The sequence below is a fragment of the Cherax quadricarinatus genome, chromosome 1 (genome assembly GCF_038502225.1).
Source record: "Cherax quadricarinatus isolate ZL_2023a chromosome 1, ASM3850222v1, whole genome shotgun sequence".
Classification (NCBI taxonomy): domain Eukaryota; kingdom Metazoa; phylum Arthropoda; class Malacostraca; order Decapoda; family Parastacidae; genus Cherax; species Cherax quadricarinatus.
The window spans coordinates 4,566,194-4,583,710 of NC_091292.1; the positions used below are offsets into that span (position 1 = coordinate 4,566,194).

General features: G+C 39.8%; 2 protein-coding genes across 5 annotated transcripts in view; one reads left to right on the forward strand and one right to left on the reverse strand.

The window, feature by feature from the left end:
- LOC128686480 (cytochrome P450 302a1, mitochondrial-like) overlaps positions 1 to 639 on the forward strand; it is a 64,908-nt gene extending 64,269 nt beyond the window's left edge. The window contains exon 11 of the mRNA XM_070087585.1: positions 520 to 639. The gene's annotated coding sequence lies outside the window, so the exon portion shown is untranslated. The remainder of the gene's footprint in view (positions 1 to 519) is intronic.
- The window catches only part of LOC128690893 (putative leucine-rich repeat-containing protein DDB_G0290503), a 145,606-nt gene that overhangs the window by 41,413 nt on the left and 86,676 nt on the right, over positions 1 to 17,517 (reverse strand). For all 4 annotated transcript variants that reach the window (XM_070087450.1, XM_070087289.1, XM_070087355.1 and 1 more), the window contains exons 2-4: positions 3,570 to 3,634; positions 1,827 to 2,026; positions 573 to 746 (exon numbers count right to left, since the gene is read on the reverse strand). In XM_070087450.1, coding sequence (XP_069943551.1) covers positions 573 to 746; positions 1,827 to 2,026; positions 3,570 to 3,634 — 439 coding nt within the window. The remainder of the gene's footprint in view (positions 1 to 572; positions 747 to 1,826; positions 2,027 to 3,569; positions 3,635 to 17,517) is intronic.

Here is a 17,517-nt window from a genome sequence, read left to right on the forward strand (position 1 = left end):
ATTGGCATCTTTTGAAATTTGTGTGAAATTGGCAAAATTGCTAAATTCTGACCACTGTACTGGATAGTTGAATTTATAAATGGGTGGTTTCTTGCACCCATTCGATAGAAAAAATGGAGTTCTAGCGAAATATTCATGTTTTTTGTCGACTAGTACAGTGAAATTGGCCGAAAATGGGGCTCAAAGTGGGCAAAATCGCCGATCCGTAAACATCGCCGAGACCGCTAACTTTGCGAGAGCATAATTCCGTTTTCTATCAAATTTCAAACTTTTGGTGTCGTTATGATCGGGAAAAGATTCTCTATCTTTTCATAAGAGAAAATAATTTTTTTTTTTAAATTTGGCCGACCCTGAGAACGAGTTTCGGAGAGGGCCTGTCGACCCTCAAAGGGTTAAGATGAGGATATTAACACAATAATAATAATAATAATAATTATTATCATTATCATCATCACTGACCCTTGGCATTAATGCAAGAGCCCTCAAAATCACTGTATAATTCTAATGATCATTCCTCAGTGACTGCTACAAGAAACTGTCTCACTAAGAGGTGACTGAGTGAGGTCACTAACCTTCTGCAGCTGCTGGACTTGACTCTGCAGCTTCTCCTTCTCCTGCTCGTGCTGATCTTTAATTTGTGCCACCTGCTCCTGGAACTGCTGCTCCAGCCCTGACAGCACCGTCGAAGCCTGCCGCACCAACTCTTGCTTGTCATACAACTCTTGCTTCAGTGCCTCTGTTTCAACCTGTCCATGCCACACCCAAATGATGTATAGTAGAAAATAAATGTAGCAAAATTGTAAAGCTGCTCACATAAGAGCACAAATAATAACAGAATACAGAGCTCAGATTCCTATATGATAACTGGTACAGTTCAGTATTATCCAATTTGAACACTCTTTCAAAAATAATGTAATGTAATATTCTATGGGCAAGCAAGGTAAAAGATCAGAGAGTAAGAACTACCCCAAGTATATCACTAGAAGCACAGGATAATAAGACACTAAATGCAGGATGCCTTTATTGGTACAATGTTTCACCAGCAGTACTTGGTACAGCCCACTGTGGGTCAAGCATTATATACAAATGATGAGCGTCTAGTTTTCTTACTCCTGTAGCTTGGCCCTGGGTCAGGCTTGTCTGGTGCTTGTACCAATAAAGTTTTCCCTGCATTTAGTTTCTTCTTATCATTCCCCATTATTTTCTGCCTTACTTCTGCACACAAGAAACACACATTAACCACATAACTTAAGTAGCATATACAAAACTAGCAAACTTAAGAAATACTTTCAGGAACTGTAACAAAGATTCATTTAGGACATTATACACAAGTTTTGGTAGGCCCTCTTGGAGAATGTGATGCCACCATGGTGTTAACATATAACACAGCATAAAAATAATATGGTGAAGATCTAAAGGTGCACAACAAGGTTGGTGGTTGAAATGGACTGAGGAAATATTAAATGACCATCAGAACACTAGAAGGAAGACCATGGAAGGAAGGACATTACAATAACATACAAAATACTTAGGGAATTGGATACAGTAAACAGTCACAGGCTGTTTGAAATACAAAGAGATGAAGCCAGGGGACATAATTAGCAGAGGAGCCACAGAGAAAGAAGTGAAAGAAATGAAATGAGGTGGAAGCAGGCTCCATACACAGCTTTAGAAGTAATATGACAGGGCCCATGAGACTAGGAGAGACTGAATTTGGAAAGCAGAAAGAGGTGGGGCCAGGAGCTAGGGTTCAATCCCTGCAATCATATATTGGTAGGTACACATAAATAAGTACACACAAACACACATTACAGTGGAGTGCTGACCTTGAGTTCGATGTTGGTCTTGTAGAGTTCGTCCTTGTCCTCCTTGTCATACTTCTGACCTATACGCTCTTCAAGGAAGTAGATGCGCAGCTTGAGGGAGAAGTTCTCCTTTTTGAGGTTGCCTAGCTGCTCCTCGTATTCCTTCATGGTTCGCCCTCGCAGAGGAGACACTTTCCCCGGCGAGCGCAGCCCCAAGGAGACTTAAGCAGGGGTAACAATGAACCACACATCACTTACTTACAATGGTGCACAATAATAATTTATAAATACAAAGAATGAGTCATAACAATGAACAATATCAATATTTTTGGGTTATAATAGTGCCCCAAAATACAGTGGTACCCCGAGTTTCGTACCATTCCCAACTCGAACAATTACGTAAGTGTATTATTGCAAGTGCTTTTGTAAGTGTATTTTTGGGGGTCTAATTTACATTATTTCTTATGGGAACAAATTCGTTCGGTAACGACACTCAAACAGCCTTCTGGAACGAATTATGGCTGAAACTCGAGGTACCACTGTATTTATATGAAACACAATTACAATCTTATACGATGACTTGAGGATGTTGTTCTGTAAAATAATGCCTAATGTTGGTCTTTAAACTTGGTCAAAAACTGTCATGGTGGCTCGCCACATTTAATGTAATCGAGATTAACTTTGCTGTTGTTAAATTTCTTGGTACCTTGTGATGACTGTGACCAGTTTTAAAAGTTCAACATTTGAAGTCTGGCCTAAGGAAAGGTTTCAGTATTGGTTATCTAGTCAACCAGACTGTTGCTGCCAGAAGCCCACAGGCCTACAGCCATCATAACCTGGATGATCAGTGATGTTTCAGACAGAGATCTAGTTTCCTCTTGCAAGCCTATGCCTTTGGGTAATATTTCTTATACCAGAATGTACAAAGTTGAAGAGTCTTATATTTTAAACAAAATATAGTCTGGGATATTCCTGGGGGTAGGCATCACCTATGTTAAAACACAGCTGGGGAAAGTAACTTTCTGAAACTACCACTAAAGTTAAATGAGAAGACAGAAGTCCTCCAAGAGGATTTCATAATGTTATGAGAAAAGTTGTGCACAAGTTAAAGAATGTAAAGGCTGCTGCAAATGTTCCAAAGTTGCTCTCAAGTTCACAGCTCTAAGTGCTGTGAATAGTCTGGCCTCAGGGTGGCCTTTCAAAGTAGAACTCTCAAAACCACTCACAGGCACGAGTCACATCAAAATCATTAAGTACAAGAGGAGGCCAATACCTGCGTGGATGTTTGTTGTCTATCAACCTGCTACCCTGAGTGAGGACTGATCGAGATGTATAAGTGGAAGACGGGTATTAACAAAGGGATATAAGGTTCTGAGGATATCTCTCCAAGGGAGAATCCACAATAATGGATACAAATTAGATAAGTTTAGATTAAGAAAGGATGTAGGAAAGTATTGGTTTGGAAATAGGGTAGTTGATGAGTTGAACAGTCTGCCTAGTAGGGTTATTGAACCTAAAACCTTGGGCAGTTCAAGTTTAGGTTGGACAAATACATGAATGAGAGGGGTTGGATTTGAGTGGGACTTGCACACGAGTAAATAGATTTGTCAGAGCTTATTGTTAGGATAGCACTGAAAGTGGGTTGGGCAAATGTTTTATTAGTGGACTGGTATTGTAAAGGACCTGCCAAGTATGGGCCAACAGGCCTACTGCAGTGTTCCTCCTTTCTTATGTTCTTATGTCAAGGGTTGAGTAGGTACTCACAGGGGATGGAGCTGCCGCCAGATGAGTCCAGACTATTGGCATCCTGTAGCTGCGCTGGACTTCCGCTGTGGAGATAGATCATCACATTAATAGCCAATACTTCTACCTAGACATACACTAAATCTAATAATTCCTGGGTGTTACAACACACACATGTCTTTCCCTACACACGGATGCTGTAGAAACCCAATGGTGGTCTAGAGGATTTTGAAATAACACCCAATAAATTCTTGTGTCAGCTCTCAAACTGAAATTCTTTATTTCCACATGATACATCAACCTCATGACACCAACATAGTAAAAGTATATTAAAATAAATATGGTAACAGTATTAAGGTATAAGATGACAAAATGTACACTTAAGTTGTCAAAAACATGATGTCATACAGGTAAGGCTTAGTTAAGACTTAAGAATGCCTCACAGACCTACCTGTACCTATGTCCTAATATAATTTTGTAGAGGGAGTGAGAAAGGATGGGGGAAGACAAAATGGGGAAAAAAGAATGGTAGAAAAAGGATGAGAGGGGAAGAATCAAAGGTACAAACCCTTTAAAATGAGTCAAACATCAACAGAAAAACAGAGACACTACCAGTAATGTTTTTAAGATTTCCATACATTTTTGTTTTAGTTTTTCAGTTTGACCTCATCTGCTTAACATGAATGAATGCCTTGCTGAAAAGGTTGAACATACAAGACAATGTACTCCTAATGAAAGAAACTAAAATTAGTGGGAAAAATGTGAAACAAACATCTTAAGTTAATCAAATGCCACATCTGCATAGGCCAGTAGGCCTACTGCAGTGTTTCTCTATTCCCATATTAGGTGAGTGAGTGAACTGGTCATAATACAGTGGAACCTTGTTTTTCAGCCGATTCGTATTGAGGCCATTTTTTTTTGGTGGAAATTTTGCTCCGTATTTCGGCCGTATTAGACACGTTAGCCCGCAGCTCCCGCCGGGATGCTGGGCTTTGGTGAATTAGTCTCCCTTTGTCTGTCAGTGAGAGAGCATATACTGCGCGCATTCATCCAAACATTTCCTTAAAATCCATCGTTTTTAGAGGTTTTTTTATTAAGTGCAACTGTGACATAAATCACCATGGGCCCCAAGAAAGTTCCTATTAAAGTTCCTTTGGTAAAGAAAGTGAGAAACATGATGGAATTTAAGAAGGAAGTAATAGAAAAATATGAGAGTGGTGTATGGGTGCTGGAACTTGCCAGGATGTATGGTAAAAACAAATCAACATGATGGAATTTAAGAAGGAAGTAATAGAAAAATATGAGAGTGGTGTATGGGTGCTGGAACTTGCCAGGATGTATGGTAAAAACAAATCAACAATCACTTCTATCCTGGCAAAGAAAGAACAAATCAAGGAAGCTGATGTGGCAAAAGGGGTAAACCTGTTAACAAAGAGAACACAAACAAAAGAAGATGTGGAGAAGTTGTTGTGGATCAGGGAAAAACAGTTAGAGGGAGATAGTGTTTCATAGACGATCATTTGTGAAAAAGCAGAGCAGTTGCATGTGGATCTCGTAAAGAAAATGCCTGGTACTTGTGATGGGGTTAGTGAATTTAAGGCCAGCAGAGGCTGGTTTGAGAGATTTAACCCTTTCAGGGTCAACAGGCTCTCTCAGAGACTTGTTCTCAGGGTCGGCCAAATTAAAAAAAAAAAAAAATCTTATTTAAAGATAGAGAATATTTTCCCAATCATAATGACACCAAAAGTATGAAATTTGATGGAAAACTTACAGAATAATGCTCTCACGAAGTTAGCGGTCTCGACGATGTTTATGCATCGGCGATTTTGCCCACTTTGAGCCCTATTTTCGGCCAATTCCAGTGTACTTGTCGACAAAAATCATAACTATTTCGCTAGAACTCCATGTTTTCTATCGAATGAGTACAAGAAACCACCCATTTACTGATTTAAACTATCCAATACAGTGGTCAGAATTTAGCAATTTTGCCAATTTCACACAAATTTCAAAAGGTGCCAATTTCCGAATAGAGTCCAGAATAAACAAGAAAGACATTCCTGGCACTAAAATAACATTTCCTCTGTTCATTAGTCGCGTCCCCATGCCCCTCTTACATTCTTTTGCTTTCCACTTTGAATTTTTATTCTCACAAAAAAATAGAAGATTTACTGTTATGCAGACTACTGCATTGGTGTAGAAATGGTATAAATAATATCAGCGCACTTGTGAAAGAATATTAGACTCACCAGTTGACGTGTATCGGATGTATATCATGATTTGTTTACTTTTGAACTTTGGTAAAAATCGAACATTTCTGCTACTTTGAGCGCAATTTCAAGGTAGTTTTCTTTGTAAAACCAGTCAAAATCATCTCAATTTCTGTAATATGTCTTCCATTCTATAAAATGAGACCAGGAAAACTAGAATACAACAATAAATACCATACGAAAATACAGTGCAAAGTCGCTGTTTTAATCCAAAAACATGTTTTTTTTTTTTCTCATTACGCACTGTGTGCTGCAGGATTTTTTTTATACCGCGCACACTGACCACATAGACCCATTCTTTCATATGTAGGCCTACCAGCTTTCTCTCACTAGATTTGAGGGCACTAGAATTTAGGCGTACTAGTACGTCAAAAATCCTGGTGCGTAAGCCGTACTAGTGCGGCCGAAACCCTGAAAGGGTTAAGAAGTGTAGTGACATACACAGTGTTGTAAGGCATGGGGAGGCTGCAAGTTCTGACAAACATGCTTCTGAAACATTTGTGCAGGAATTCAAGGGGTATGTAGAGGCTGAAGAATTCCAACCACAACAAGTGTTCAGTTGTGATGAAACAGGTCTCTTTTGGAAGAAAATCCCAAAGTGGACCTACATCATGGAGGAGGAAAAGGCACTACCAGGACACAAGCCTATGAAAGACAGGCTAACTCTCTTGTTCTGTGCCAATGATAGTGGGGATATCAAAGTGAAGCCTTTATTCGTGTATCAATCTGAAAATCACAGTGTGTTCAAGAAAAACACTGTCAAGAGTAAATTGTGTAATGTGGAAAGCTAATCATAAGTCATGGGTCATGAGGCAACTTTTCATTGACTGGGTCCATGAAATGTTTTTCCTGAGTGTGAAAAAATATTTCCGGGAAAAGAAATTGCCACTCAAGCCCCTCCTAGTAATGGACAATGCTCCTGCTCATCTTCCAAACTTGGTAGACCAATTGTCTAGGGATTTCAGTTTTATAATAGTGAAGTTCTTGCCTCCTAACACCACTCCTCTCATCCAGCCCATGGACCAGCAGGTCATTTTTAACTTCAAAATCTACGCAAAAGCAGTGTTTCAAAAGTGCTTTGAAGTGACCTCGGACACTGAATCGACCCTAAGAGAGTTCTGGAGGAATCACTGCAATATCCTCCACTGCATAAGCCTTTTAGGTAAGGCTTGGCAGGGAGTGACTTCCAGGACTTTGAACTCTTCTTGGAGATAATTGTGGCCAGACTGTGTCCTCGAGAAGAATTTTGAAGGGTTTGAGGCTGACCCTGACCTTGTTGACCCTCTGCCTGTTGTGGAAGACTTGGAGGAGGACCACAGAGAAGCGCTAACCACTGAAGAGCTGCAATACCTTCAACCTTCCATAAGTCAACAAGAGTCTTCAATAAAGGTATGTAATACTGATTTAATTGTTCGTGTATTTATTTTTAGTTCTCATTGTTTTGTGTATGTAAAACTATACCTAATCTTTAAAAAATGTGTTTTTTTGTTAATATTTTTTGAGTGTCTGGAACTGATTAATTGTATTTACATTAATTCTTATGGGAAATATTGCTTCGAATTTAGGCCAATCTTCTGGAATGGATTACGGCCGAAAAGCGAGGTTCCACTGTACTGTATACAGCACATGACAGCTGTGGTACCACATGCTGTAAATCAGATTTTCTGCAAAACCTGGCAATTGTTGGGTGACAGTAGTAATGACAAACAAGTTACTTGTTTTACAAACTTATAAATTCATATAGTACATACTGTATATATTGATGGAATACAATTTACAATATTTTTCATTTTTATTATACTGTATTAGTGAGATATTTATATTAAATTTTTAAGTTTTATACCAGTACTTGTATATCCGGAATTGTAAAAGGATGAAAGAAGGTGGAAAAGACCTTGGCAGGACACACTACATAAATACTATAAATGTACTGTAGTTAAGAAGAGGGTGAGTGAGCCTATTTATCTGTGGTGTGAAAGTGTGTGTGTTGGCATGGGTTGGATCACCAACAAGGTGTGGTGAGACTGGCATTTTGCCCAGCTATGTTGGGTGCCCATGTTCCCACTTGTCAACACTGCCAACTATATAGGTTACTGGCATCAATATGCTTGTCTGGAGATATTTTGGTATAGGCTCCAAGATATCATTACTTGACATGTGCCAAGTGCCAGCCGGCACAATATGTGGAGACCTGTCAATCAAGCAGGAAATTGCTGTCTTAGGTTCAAGCACACGAACACAATAATATTAATACAAAGATGTTTATTTCAAGTGATGGACGAAACATTGCCCAAAGTTTCCTCTCTAACTGTGGATTATTAATGAATTGTTGCAGTCTTGGTAGAGTGACTTTTATTCATCTTTAGTTGTCATTCAGATTTTAATCATTAAAATTAAAATATAAGTGTAACAAAGTAGTCAATAATAAAAGTGAATTCACATGAAGAAAATAAACAGAGGGGAAGAGGAGCACTAGAAATAATCACAAATAAGTGAGGCTTTTTTCAGCGTACTGAAAAGGGCCTCAGTTATTGGTTGAAATATACATTACTCTTCCATTGGTTTTTCTCTATGTGGGTTAACTTGTACCAACATTACAAATGTTTTATTTATTTAGATCCTGCAGTAACACACAGTTTATGCATACAATGGTGAAAATTGTTGTTGTTGATCTAACGAAAGATAGCATTTGCTTAGCCTGTTTTGAGAGTTTCTAATTTAGCAGCCTGACCTGAGGTCACATTGCTTGATGCTGATGACCTGATCTAACTCACAAACCAGGCATACACTGTAAACACACACCAACGGGTGTTCCTACAGTTGAGAAGGAGCTATAAGAAGGGATGAGGAAGAGTGAGAACAGTTGAGGCAGTCTTGACATACTAGAAACAATCAAGAAATTAACAAGGCCACTTGCCAGTGATAAGTATGAAGTAACATGATTCTCTAAACTGTTGTATCTGAACACCTCTGCAAAGACTGTGATTATGTATGAGTGATGGTGAAAGTGTTGAATGATTATGAAAGTTTTTTCTTTCTGGATCATCCTGCCTAGGGGGGGGGGGGGAACTGCTGTTTCCCCAAAAAAGAAACACTTCCACCATCATTCATACATAATCACTGTCTTTGCAGAGGCACTCAGATATGACAACTTGCTTGTCCCTCCAAAGTGCCAATATCCCAAACCCCTCCTTTAAAGTGCAGGCATTGTACTTCCCATTTATAGGACTCAAGTCTGGCTAACTGGTTTACCTGAATCCCTTCACAAAATATTACCCTGCTCACACTCCAACCAACAGCTGTGTGTGTGTGTGTGTATATATATACAGTGGTACCTTGAGTTATGAACTTAATTCGTTCCAGAAGGCTGTTCAAGTGCCAATACTGAACGAATTTGTTCCCATACAGAATAATGCAAATTAGATTAGTCCATTTCAGACCCCCAAAAATACACTTACATAATTGTTCGAGTTGGGAGCTGTTCGAAACTCAAGGTACCACTGTCTGTGTACTCACCTAATTGTGGTTGCAGGGGTCGAGACTCAGCTCCTGGCCCCGCCTCTTCACTGATCGCTACTAGGTCCTCTCTCTCTCTGCTTCCTGAGCTGTATCATACCTCTTCTTAAAACTATGTATGGTTCCTGCCTCCACTACTTCACTTGCTAGGCTATTCCACTTCCTGACAACTCTATGACTGAAGAAATACTTCCTAACGTCCCTGTGACTCGTCTGAGTCTTCAGCTTCCAGTTGTGACCCCTTGTCCCTGTGTCCCCTCTCTGGAACATCCTGTCTCTGTCCACCTTTTCTATTCCCTGCAGTATCTTGTATGTCGTTATCATGTCTCCCCTGACCCTTCTGTCCTCCAGTGTCATCAGTCCGATCTCCCTCAACCTTTCCTCGTACGACATTCCCCTTAGCTCTGGGACTAGCCTTGTTGCAAACCTTTGTACTTTCTCTAACTTCTTGACGTGCTTGACCAGGTGTGGGTTCCAGACTGGTGCTGCATACTCCAGTATGGGCCTAACATACACAGTGTACAGTGTCTTGAACGATTCCTTATTAAGGTATCGGAACGCTATTCTCAGGTTTGCCAGGCGCCCGTATGCTGCAGCAGTTATTTGGTTGATGTGTGCCTCCGGTGATGTGCTCGGTGTTATGGTCACCCCAAGGTCTTTCTCCCTGAGTGAGGTCTGTAGTCTTTGTCCACCTAGCCTATACTCTGTCTGCGGTCTTCTTTGCCCCTCCCCAATCTTAATGACTTTGCATTTGGCTGGATTGAATTTGAGAAGCCAGTTACTGAACCACATGTCCAGCCTGTCCAGGTCTCTTTGCAGTCCTGCCTCATCCTCATCCGATTTAATTCTTCTCATCAACTTCACATCATCTGTGTGTGTGTGTGTGTGCGCGCACGTGATATATATATATATATATATATATATATATATATATATATATATATATATATATATATATATATATATATATATATATATATATATATATATATATATATATTATATTTTTTTTTTCAACAAGTTGGTCATCTCCCACCAAGGCAGGGTGACCCAAAAAAGAAAAAATCCCCAAAAAGAAAATACTTTCATCATCATTCAACACTTTCACCACACTCACACATTATCACTGCTTTTGCAGAGGTGCTCAGAATACAACAGTTTAGAAGCATACACATATAAAGATACACAACATATCCCTCCAAACTGCCAATATCCCAAACCCCTCCTTTAAAGTGCAGGCATTGTACTTCCCATTTCCAGGACTCAAGTCCGACTATATGAAAATAACCGGTTTCCCTGAATCCCTTCACTAAATATTACCCTGCTCACACTCCAACAGATCGTCAGGTCCCAAGTACCATTCGTCTCCATTCACTCCTATCTAACATGCTCACGCACGCTTGCTGGAAGCCCAAGCCCCTCACCCACAAAACCTCCTTTACCCCCTCTCTCCAACCCTTTCAAGGACGACCCCTACCCCTCCTTCCTTCCCTTATAGATTTATATGCTTTCCATGTCATTCTACTTCGATCCATTCTCTCTAAATGACCAAACCACCTCATCAACCCCTCTTCTGCCCTCTGACTAATACTTTTATTAACTCCACACCTTTTCCTAATTTCCACATTCCGAATTTTCTGCATAATATTTACACCACACATTGCCCTTAAACAGGACATCTCCACTGCCTCCAACCGTCTCCTCGCTGCTGCATTTACCACCCAAGCTTCACACCCATATAAGAGTGTTGGTAGACAGCAACTGCCCAGGGAAGTACTACCACCCTGCCAAGTGAGTGTAAAACGAAAGCCTGTAATTGTTTTACATGATGATAGGATTGCTGGTGTCCTTTTTTCTGTCTCATAAACATGCAAGATTTCAGGCACGTCTTGCTACTTCTACTTACACTTAGGTCACACTACACATACATGTACAAGCATATATATACATACCCCTCTGTGTTTTCTGCTATTTTCTTTGTAGTTCTTGTTTATTTCTTATCTCCATGGGGAAGTGGAACAGAGTCCTTCCTCCCTAAGCCATGCGTGTTGTAAGAGGCGACTAAAATGCTAGGAGCAAGGGACTAGTAACCCCTTCTCCCGTATAAATTACTAAATTTAAAAAGAGAAACTTTCGTTTTTCTTTTTGGGCCACCCTGCCTCGGTGGGATACGGCCGGTTTGTTGAAAAAAAAAAAAAATTATATATATATATATATATATATATATATATGAACATCAAAATGGTATACAATACCGACACACACACACACACACACATAGGAAGTGGTATAGCCTAGCAAGTGAAGTAGTGGAGGCAGGAACCATACATAGTTTTAAGAAGAGGTATGACAAAGCTCAGGAAGCAGAGAGGGAGAGGACCTAGTAGCGATCAGGGAAGAGGCAAGGCCAGGAGCTGAGTCTCAACCCCTGCAACCACAATTAGGTGAGTACAATTAGGCGAGTACACACACACACAATAGGACCCTCATATCCACAGGGGATAGTTTCGAAGGACCTGGTGTGGATACTGAAACCATGGATAGTAGAAAACACTATATACAAGTCCTATACATACCTATTATAAAGTTTAATTGATAAATTATGCTAAACAAGTTGAGAATTACCAGTTTTTCACTAATGGGAAACTCTTCATGGCTTCTCTTAGGCTTTGAAGAATTGCCAACTTTTCTACTATTGCACTTTGGGGCCATTATTATGTAAAATTAGGAGGCATTTTTGGGCCACGCTAAACCGTGGATTACTGAAACTGTGGATGCAAAATCAGTGGATAGAGCGATTCTACTGTATGTGTGTGTGTATATATATTACATTAGCACAATACACAAAAGATTATGGGTCTCCTCCAGCTCATCTGAAACTGGATGTGAGCCCAGTATGCAGCAAACATTTCCCCTCTGGATGGCCATGCTGAGGTGCTGGAACGTGAAAGTGGCCGCCCTTGGATCCCTGGTGGTGTCAATGTCTGGAACCCAGCTCTTTGAAGAAACATGTGATACTTTTTCCCCATGATCCCAGGTCTACAATCCCACTGGGGACAAATTGATACTGATGGCTTATGTCTCTGTACTTGCTGATCTTGTACTCCTCCCTGTGATCTGCAGCACCTCCTTGTTGCCTATTATATATATAAAAGAAAAAGAAAAACTTTCATCATCATTCACTCCATCACTGTCTTGCCAGAAGGGTGCTTTACACTACAGTTTTTAAACTGCAACATTAACACTCCTCCTTCAGAGTGCAGACACTGTATTTCCCATCTCCAGGACTCAAGTCCGGCCTGCCGGGCGCCCTGAATCCCTTCATAAATGTTACTTTGCTCATACTCCAACAGCATGCCAAGTATTAAAAATCATTTGTCTCCAATCCCCTCGCACACAAAACCTCCTTTACCCCCTCCCTCCAACCTTTCCTAGGCTGACCCCTACCCCACCTTCCCTCCACTACAGATTTATACACTCTCGCAGTCATTCTGTTTCGTTCTATTCTCTCTACATGTCCAAACCACCTCAACAACCCTTCCTCAGCCCTCTGGACAACAGTTTCGGCAATCCCACACCTCCTCCTAACTTCCAAACTAAGAATTGTCAGCATTATACATATATAGGGCTATGTGTGGTGTAAATATTATGCAGAAAATTCGGAGTGTGGAAATTAGGAGGTGTGGAGTTAATAAAAGTATTAGTCAGAGGGCAGAAGAGGGGTTGTTGAGGTGGTTTGGTCATTTTAGAGTGAATGGATCAAAGTAGAATGACATGGAGAGCATATAAATCTGTAGGGGAAGGAAGGCGGGGTAAGGGTCGTCCTCGAAAAGGTTGGAGGGAGGAGGTGATGGAGGTTTTGTGGGTGAGGGGCTTGGACTTCCAGCAAGCGTGCATGAGCGTGTTAGATAGGAGTGAATGGAAACGAATGGTATTTGGGACCTGACGAGCTGTTGGAGTGTGAGCAGGGTAATATTTAGTGAAGGGATTCAGGGAAACCGGTTATTTTTATATAGCCGGACTTGAGTCCTGGAAATTTGAAGTACAATGCCTACACTCTAAAGGAGGGGTTCGGGATATTAGCAGTTTGGAGGGATATGTTGTGTATCTTTATACGTATATACTTCTAAACTGTTGTGTCCTGAGCACCTCTGCAAAAACAGTGATTATGTGTGAGGTGAAAGTATTGAATGATGATGAAAATATTTTCTTTTTGGGTCACCCTGCTTCGGTGGGAGACCGCCGACTTAAATTATATATATATATATATATACATATACATATATATACATACATATATATACATATATATAGTAGGTTGGTAGACAGCAACCACCCAGGGAGGTACTACCGTCCTGCCAAGTGAGTGTAAAACGAAGCCTGTGATTGTTTTACATGATGGTAGGATTGCTGATGTCTTTTGTCTGTCTCATAAATATGCAAGATTACAGGCATGTCTTGCTACTTCTACTTACACTTAGGTCACACTACACATACATGTACACATTTATTTATACACACTCATCTGAGTTTTCTTTGATTTTATCTTAATAGTTCTTGGTCTTATTAATTTTCCTTTTATATCCATGGGGAAGTGGAATAAGAATCTTTCCTCCGTAAGCCATGCGTGTTGTAAAAGTCAACTAAAATGCCGGGAACAATGGGCTAGTAACCCCTTTTCCTGTAAAGATTACTAAAAAGAATAAGAAGAAGAAAATTGTCAAAGTGGGAAGTCTGAATGTGCGTGGATGTTGTGCAGATGATAAGAAAGAGATAATTGTGGATGTTATGAATGAGAAGAAGCTGGATGTCCTGGCTTTAAGTGAAACAAAGCTGAAGGGGGTGGGAGAGTTTCAGTGGAGAGGAATAAATGGGATTAGGTCAGGGGTTTCAAATAGAGTTAGAGCTAAAGAAGGAGTAGCAATAATGTTGAAGGATAAGCTATGGCAGGAAAAGAGGGACTATAAATGTATTAATTCAAGGATTATGTGGAGTAAAATAAAGATTGGATGTGAAAAGTGGGTTATAATAAGCGTGTATGCACCTGGAGAAGAGAGAAGTGTAGAGGAGAGAGAGAGATTTTGGGAAATGTTGAGTGAATGCGTGGGGAGTTTTGAATCAAGTGTGAGAGTAATGGTGGTTGGGGATTTTAATGCTAAAGTGGGTAAAAATGTTATGGAGGGAGTAGTAGGTAAATTTGGGGTGCCAGGGGTAAATGTAAATGGGGAGCCTTTAATTGAGCTATGTGTAGAAAGAAATTTGGTAATAAGTAATACATATTTTATGAAAAAGAGGATAAATAAATATACAAGGTATGATGTAGCACGTAATGAAAGTAGTTTATTAGATTATGTATTGGTGGATAAAAGGTTGATGGGTAGGCTCCAGGATGTACATGTTTATAGAGGGGCAAATGATATATCGGATCATTATTTAGTTGTAGCTACAGTTAGAGTAAGAGGTAGATGGGAAAACAGGAAGGTGGCAACAACAAGTAAGAGGGAGGTGAAAGTGTATAAACTAAGGGAGGAGGAAGTTCGGGTGAGATATAAGCGACTATTGGCAGAAAGGTGGGCTAGTGCAAAGATGAGTAGTGGGGGGGTTGAAGAGGGTTGGAATAGTTTTAAAAATGCAGTATTAGAATGTGGGGCAGAAGTTTGTGGTTATAGGAGGGTGGGGGCAGGAGGAAAGAGGAGTGATTGGTGGAATGATGAAGTAAAGGGTGTGATAAAAGAGAAAAAGGTAGCTTATGAGAGGTTTTTACAAAGCAGAAGTGTTATAAGAAGAGCAGAGTATATGGAGAGTAAAAGAAAGGTAAAGAGAGTGGTGAGAGAGTGCAAAAGGAGAGCAGATGATAGAGTGGGAGAGGCACTGTCAAGAAATTTTAATGAAAATAAGAAAAAATTTTGGAGTGAGTTAAACAAGTTAAGAAAGCCTAGGGAAAATATGGATTTGTCAGTTAAAAACAGAGTAGGGGAGTTAGTAGATGGGGAGATGGAGGTATTGGGTAGATGGCGAGAATATTTTGAGGAACTTTTAAATGTTAAGGAAGAAACAGAGGCAGTAATTTCATGCACTGGTCAGGGAGGTATACCATCTTTTAGGAGTGAAGAAGAGCAGAATGTAAGTGTGGGGGAGGTACGTGAGGCATTACGTAAAATGAAAGGGGGTAAAGCAGCTGGAACTGATGGGATCATGACAGAAATGTTAAAAGCAGGGGGGGATATAGTGTTGGAGTGGTTGGTACTTTTGTTTAATAAATGTATGAAAGAGGGGAAGGTACCTAGGGATTGGCAGAGAGCATGTATAGTCCCTTTATATAAAGGGAAAGGGGACAAAAGAGACTGTAAAAATTATAGAGGAATAAGCTTACTGAGTATACCAGGAAAAGTGTACGGTAGGGTTATAATTGAAAGAATTAGAGGTAAGACAGAATGTAGGATTGCGGATGAGCAAGGAGGTTTTAGAGTGGGTAGGGGATGTGTAGATCAGGTGTTTACATTGAAGCATATATGTGAACAGTATTTAGATAAAGATAGGGAAGTTTTTATTGCATTTATGGATTTAGAAAAGGCATATGATAGAGTGGATAGAGGAGCAATGTGGCAGATGTTGCAAGTATATGGAATAGGTGGTAAGTTATTAAATGCTGTAAAGAGTTTTTATGAGGATAGTGAGGCTCAGGTTAGGGTGTGTAGAAGAGAGGGAGACTACTTCCCGGTAAAAGTAGGTCTTAGACAGGGATGTGTAATGTCACCATGGTTGTTTAATATATTTATAGATGGGGTTGTAAAGGAAGTAAATGCTAGGGTGTTTGGGAGAGGGGTGGGATTAAATTATGGGGAATCAAATTCAAAATGGGAATTGACACAGTTACTTTTTGCTGATGATACTGTGCTTATGGGAGATTCTAAAGAAAAATTGCAAAGGTTAGTGGATGAGTTTGGGAATGTGTGTAAAGGTAGAAAGTTGAAAGTGAACATAGAAAAGAGTAAGGTGATGAGGGTGTCAAATGATTTAGATAAAGAAAAATTGGATATCAAATTGGGGAGGAGGAGTATGGAAGAAGTGAATGTTTTCAGATACTTGGGAGTTGACGTGTCGGCGGATGGATTTATGAAGGATGAGGTTAATCATAGAATTGATGAGGGAAAAAAGGTGAGTGGTGCGTTGAGGTATATGTGGAGTCAAAAAACGTTATCTATGGAGGCAAAGAAGGGAATGTATGAAAGTATAGTAGTACCAACACTCTTATATGGGTGTGAAGCTTGGGTGGTAAATGCAGCAGCGAGGAGACGGTTGGAGGCAGCGGAGATGTCCTGTTTAAGGGCAATGTGTGGTGTAAATATTATGCAGAAAATTCGGAGTGTGGAAATTAGGAGAAGGTGTGGAGTTAATAAAAGTATTAGTCAGAGGGCAGAAGAGGGGTTGTTGAGGTGGTTTGGTCATTTAGAGAGAATGGATCACAGTAGAATGACATGGAAAGCATATAAATCTATAGGGGAAGGCAGGCGGGGTAGGGGTCGTCCTCGAAAGGGTTGGAGAGAGGGGGTAAAGGAGGTTTTGTGGGTAAGGGGCTTGGACTTCCAGCAAGCGTGCGTGAGCGTGTTAGATAGGAGTGAATGGAGACGAATGGTACTTGGGACCTGACGATCTGTTGGAGTGTGAGCAGGGTAATATTTAGTGAAGGGATTCAGGGAAACCGGTTATTTTCATATAGTCGGACTTGAGTCCTGGAAATGGGAAGTACAATGCCTGCACTTTAAAGGAGGGGTTTGGGATATTGGCAGTTTGGAGGGATATGTTGTGTATCTTTATATGTTTATGCTTCTAGACTGTTGTATCCTGAGCACCTCTGCAAAAACAGTGATAATGTGCGAGTGTGGTGAAAGTGTTGAATGATGATGAAAGTATTTTCTTTTTGGGGATTTTTTCTTTTTTGGGTCACCCTGCCTCGGTGGGAGACGGCCGACTTGTTGAAAAAAAAAAAAAAAAAAATATATAATATATATATATATATATATAATATATATATATATATATATATATATATATATATATATATATATATATATATATATATATATATATATATATATTTATATATATATATATATATATATATATAGATATATATATATATATATATATATATATATATATAGATATATTATATATAATGTATA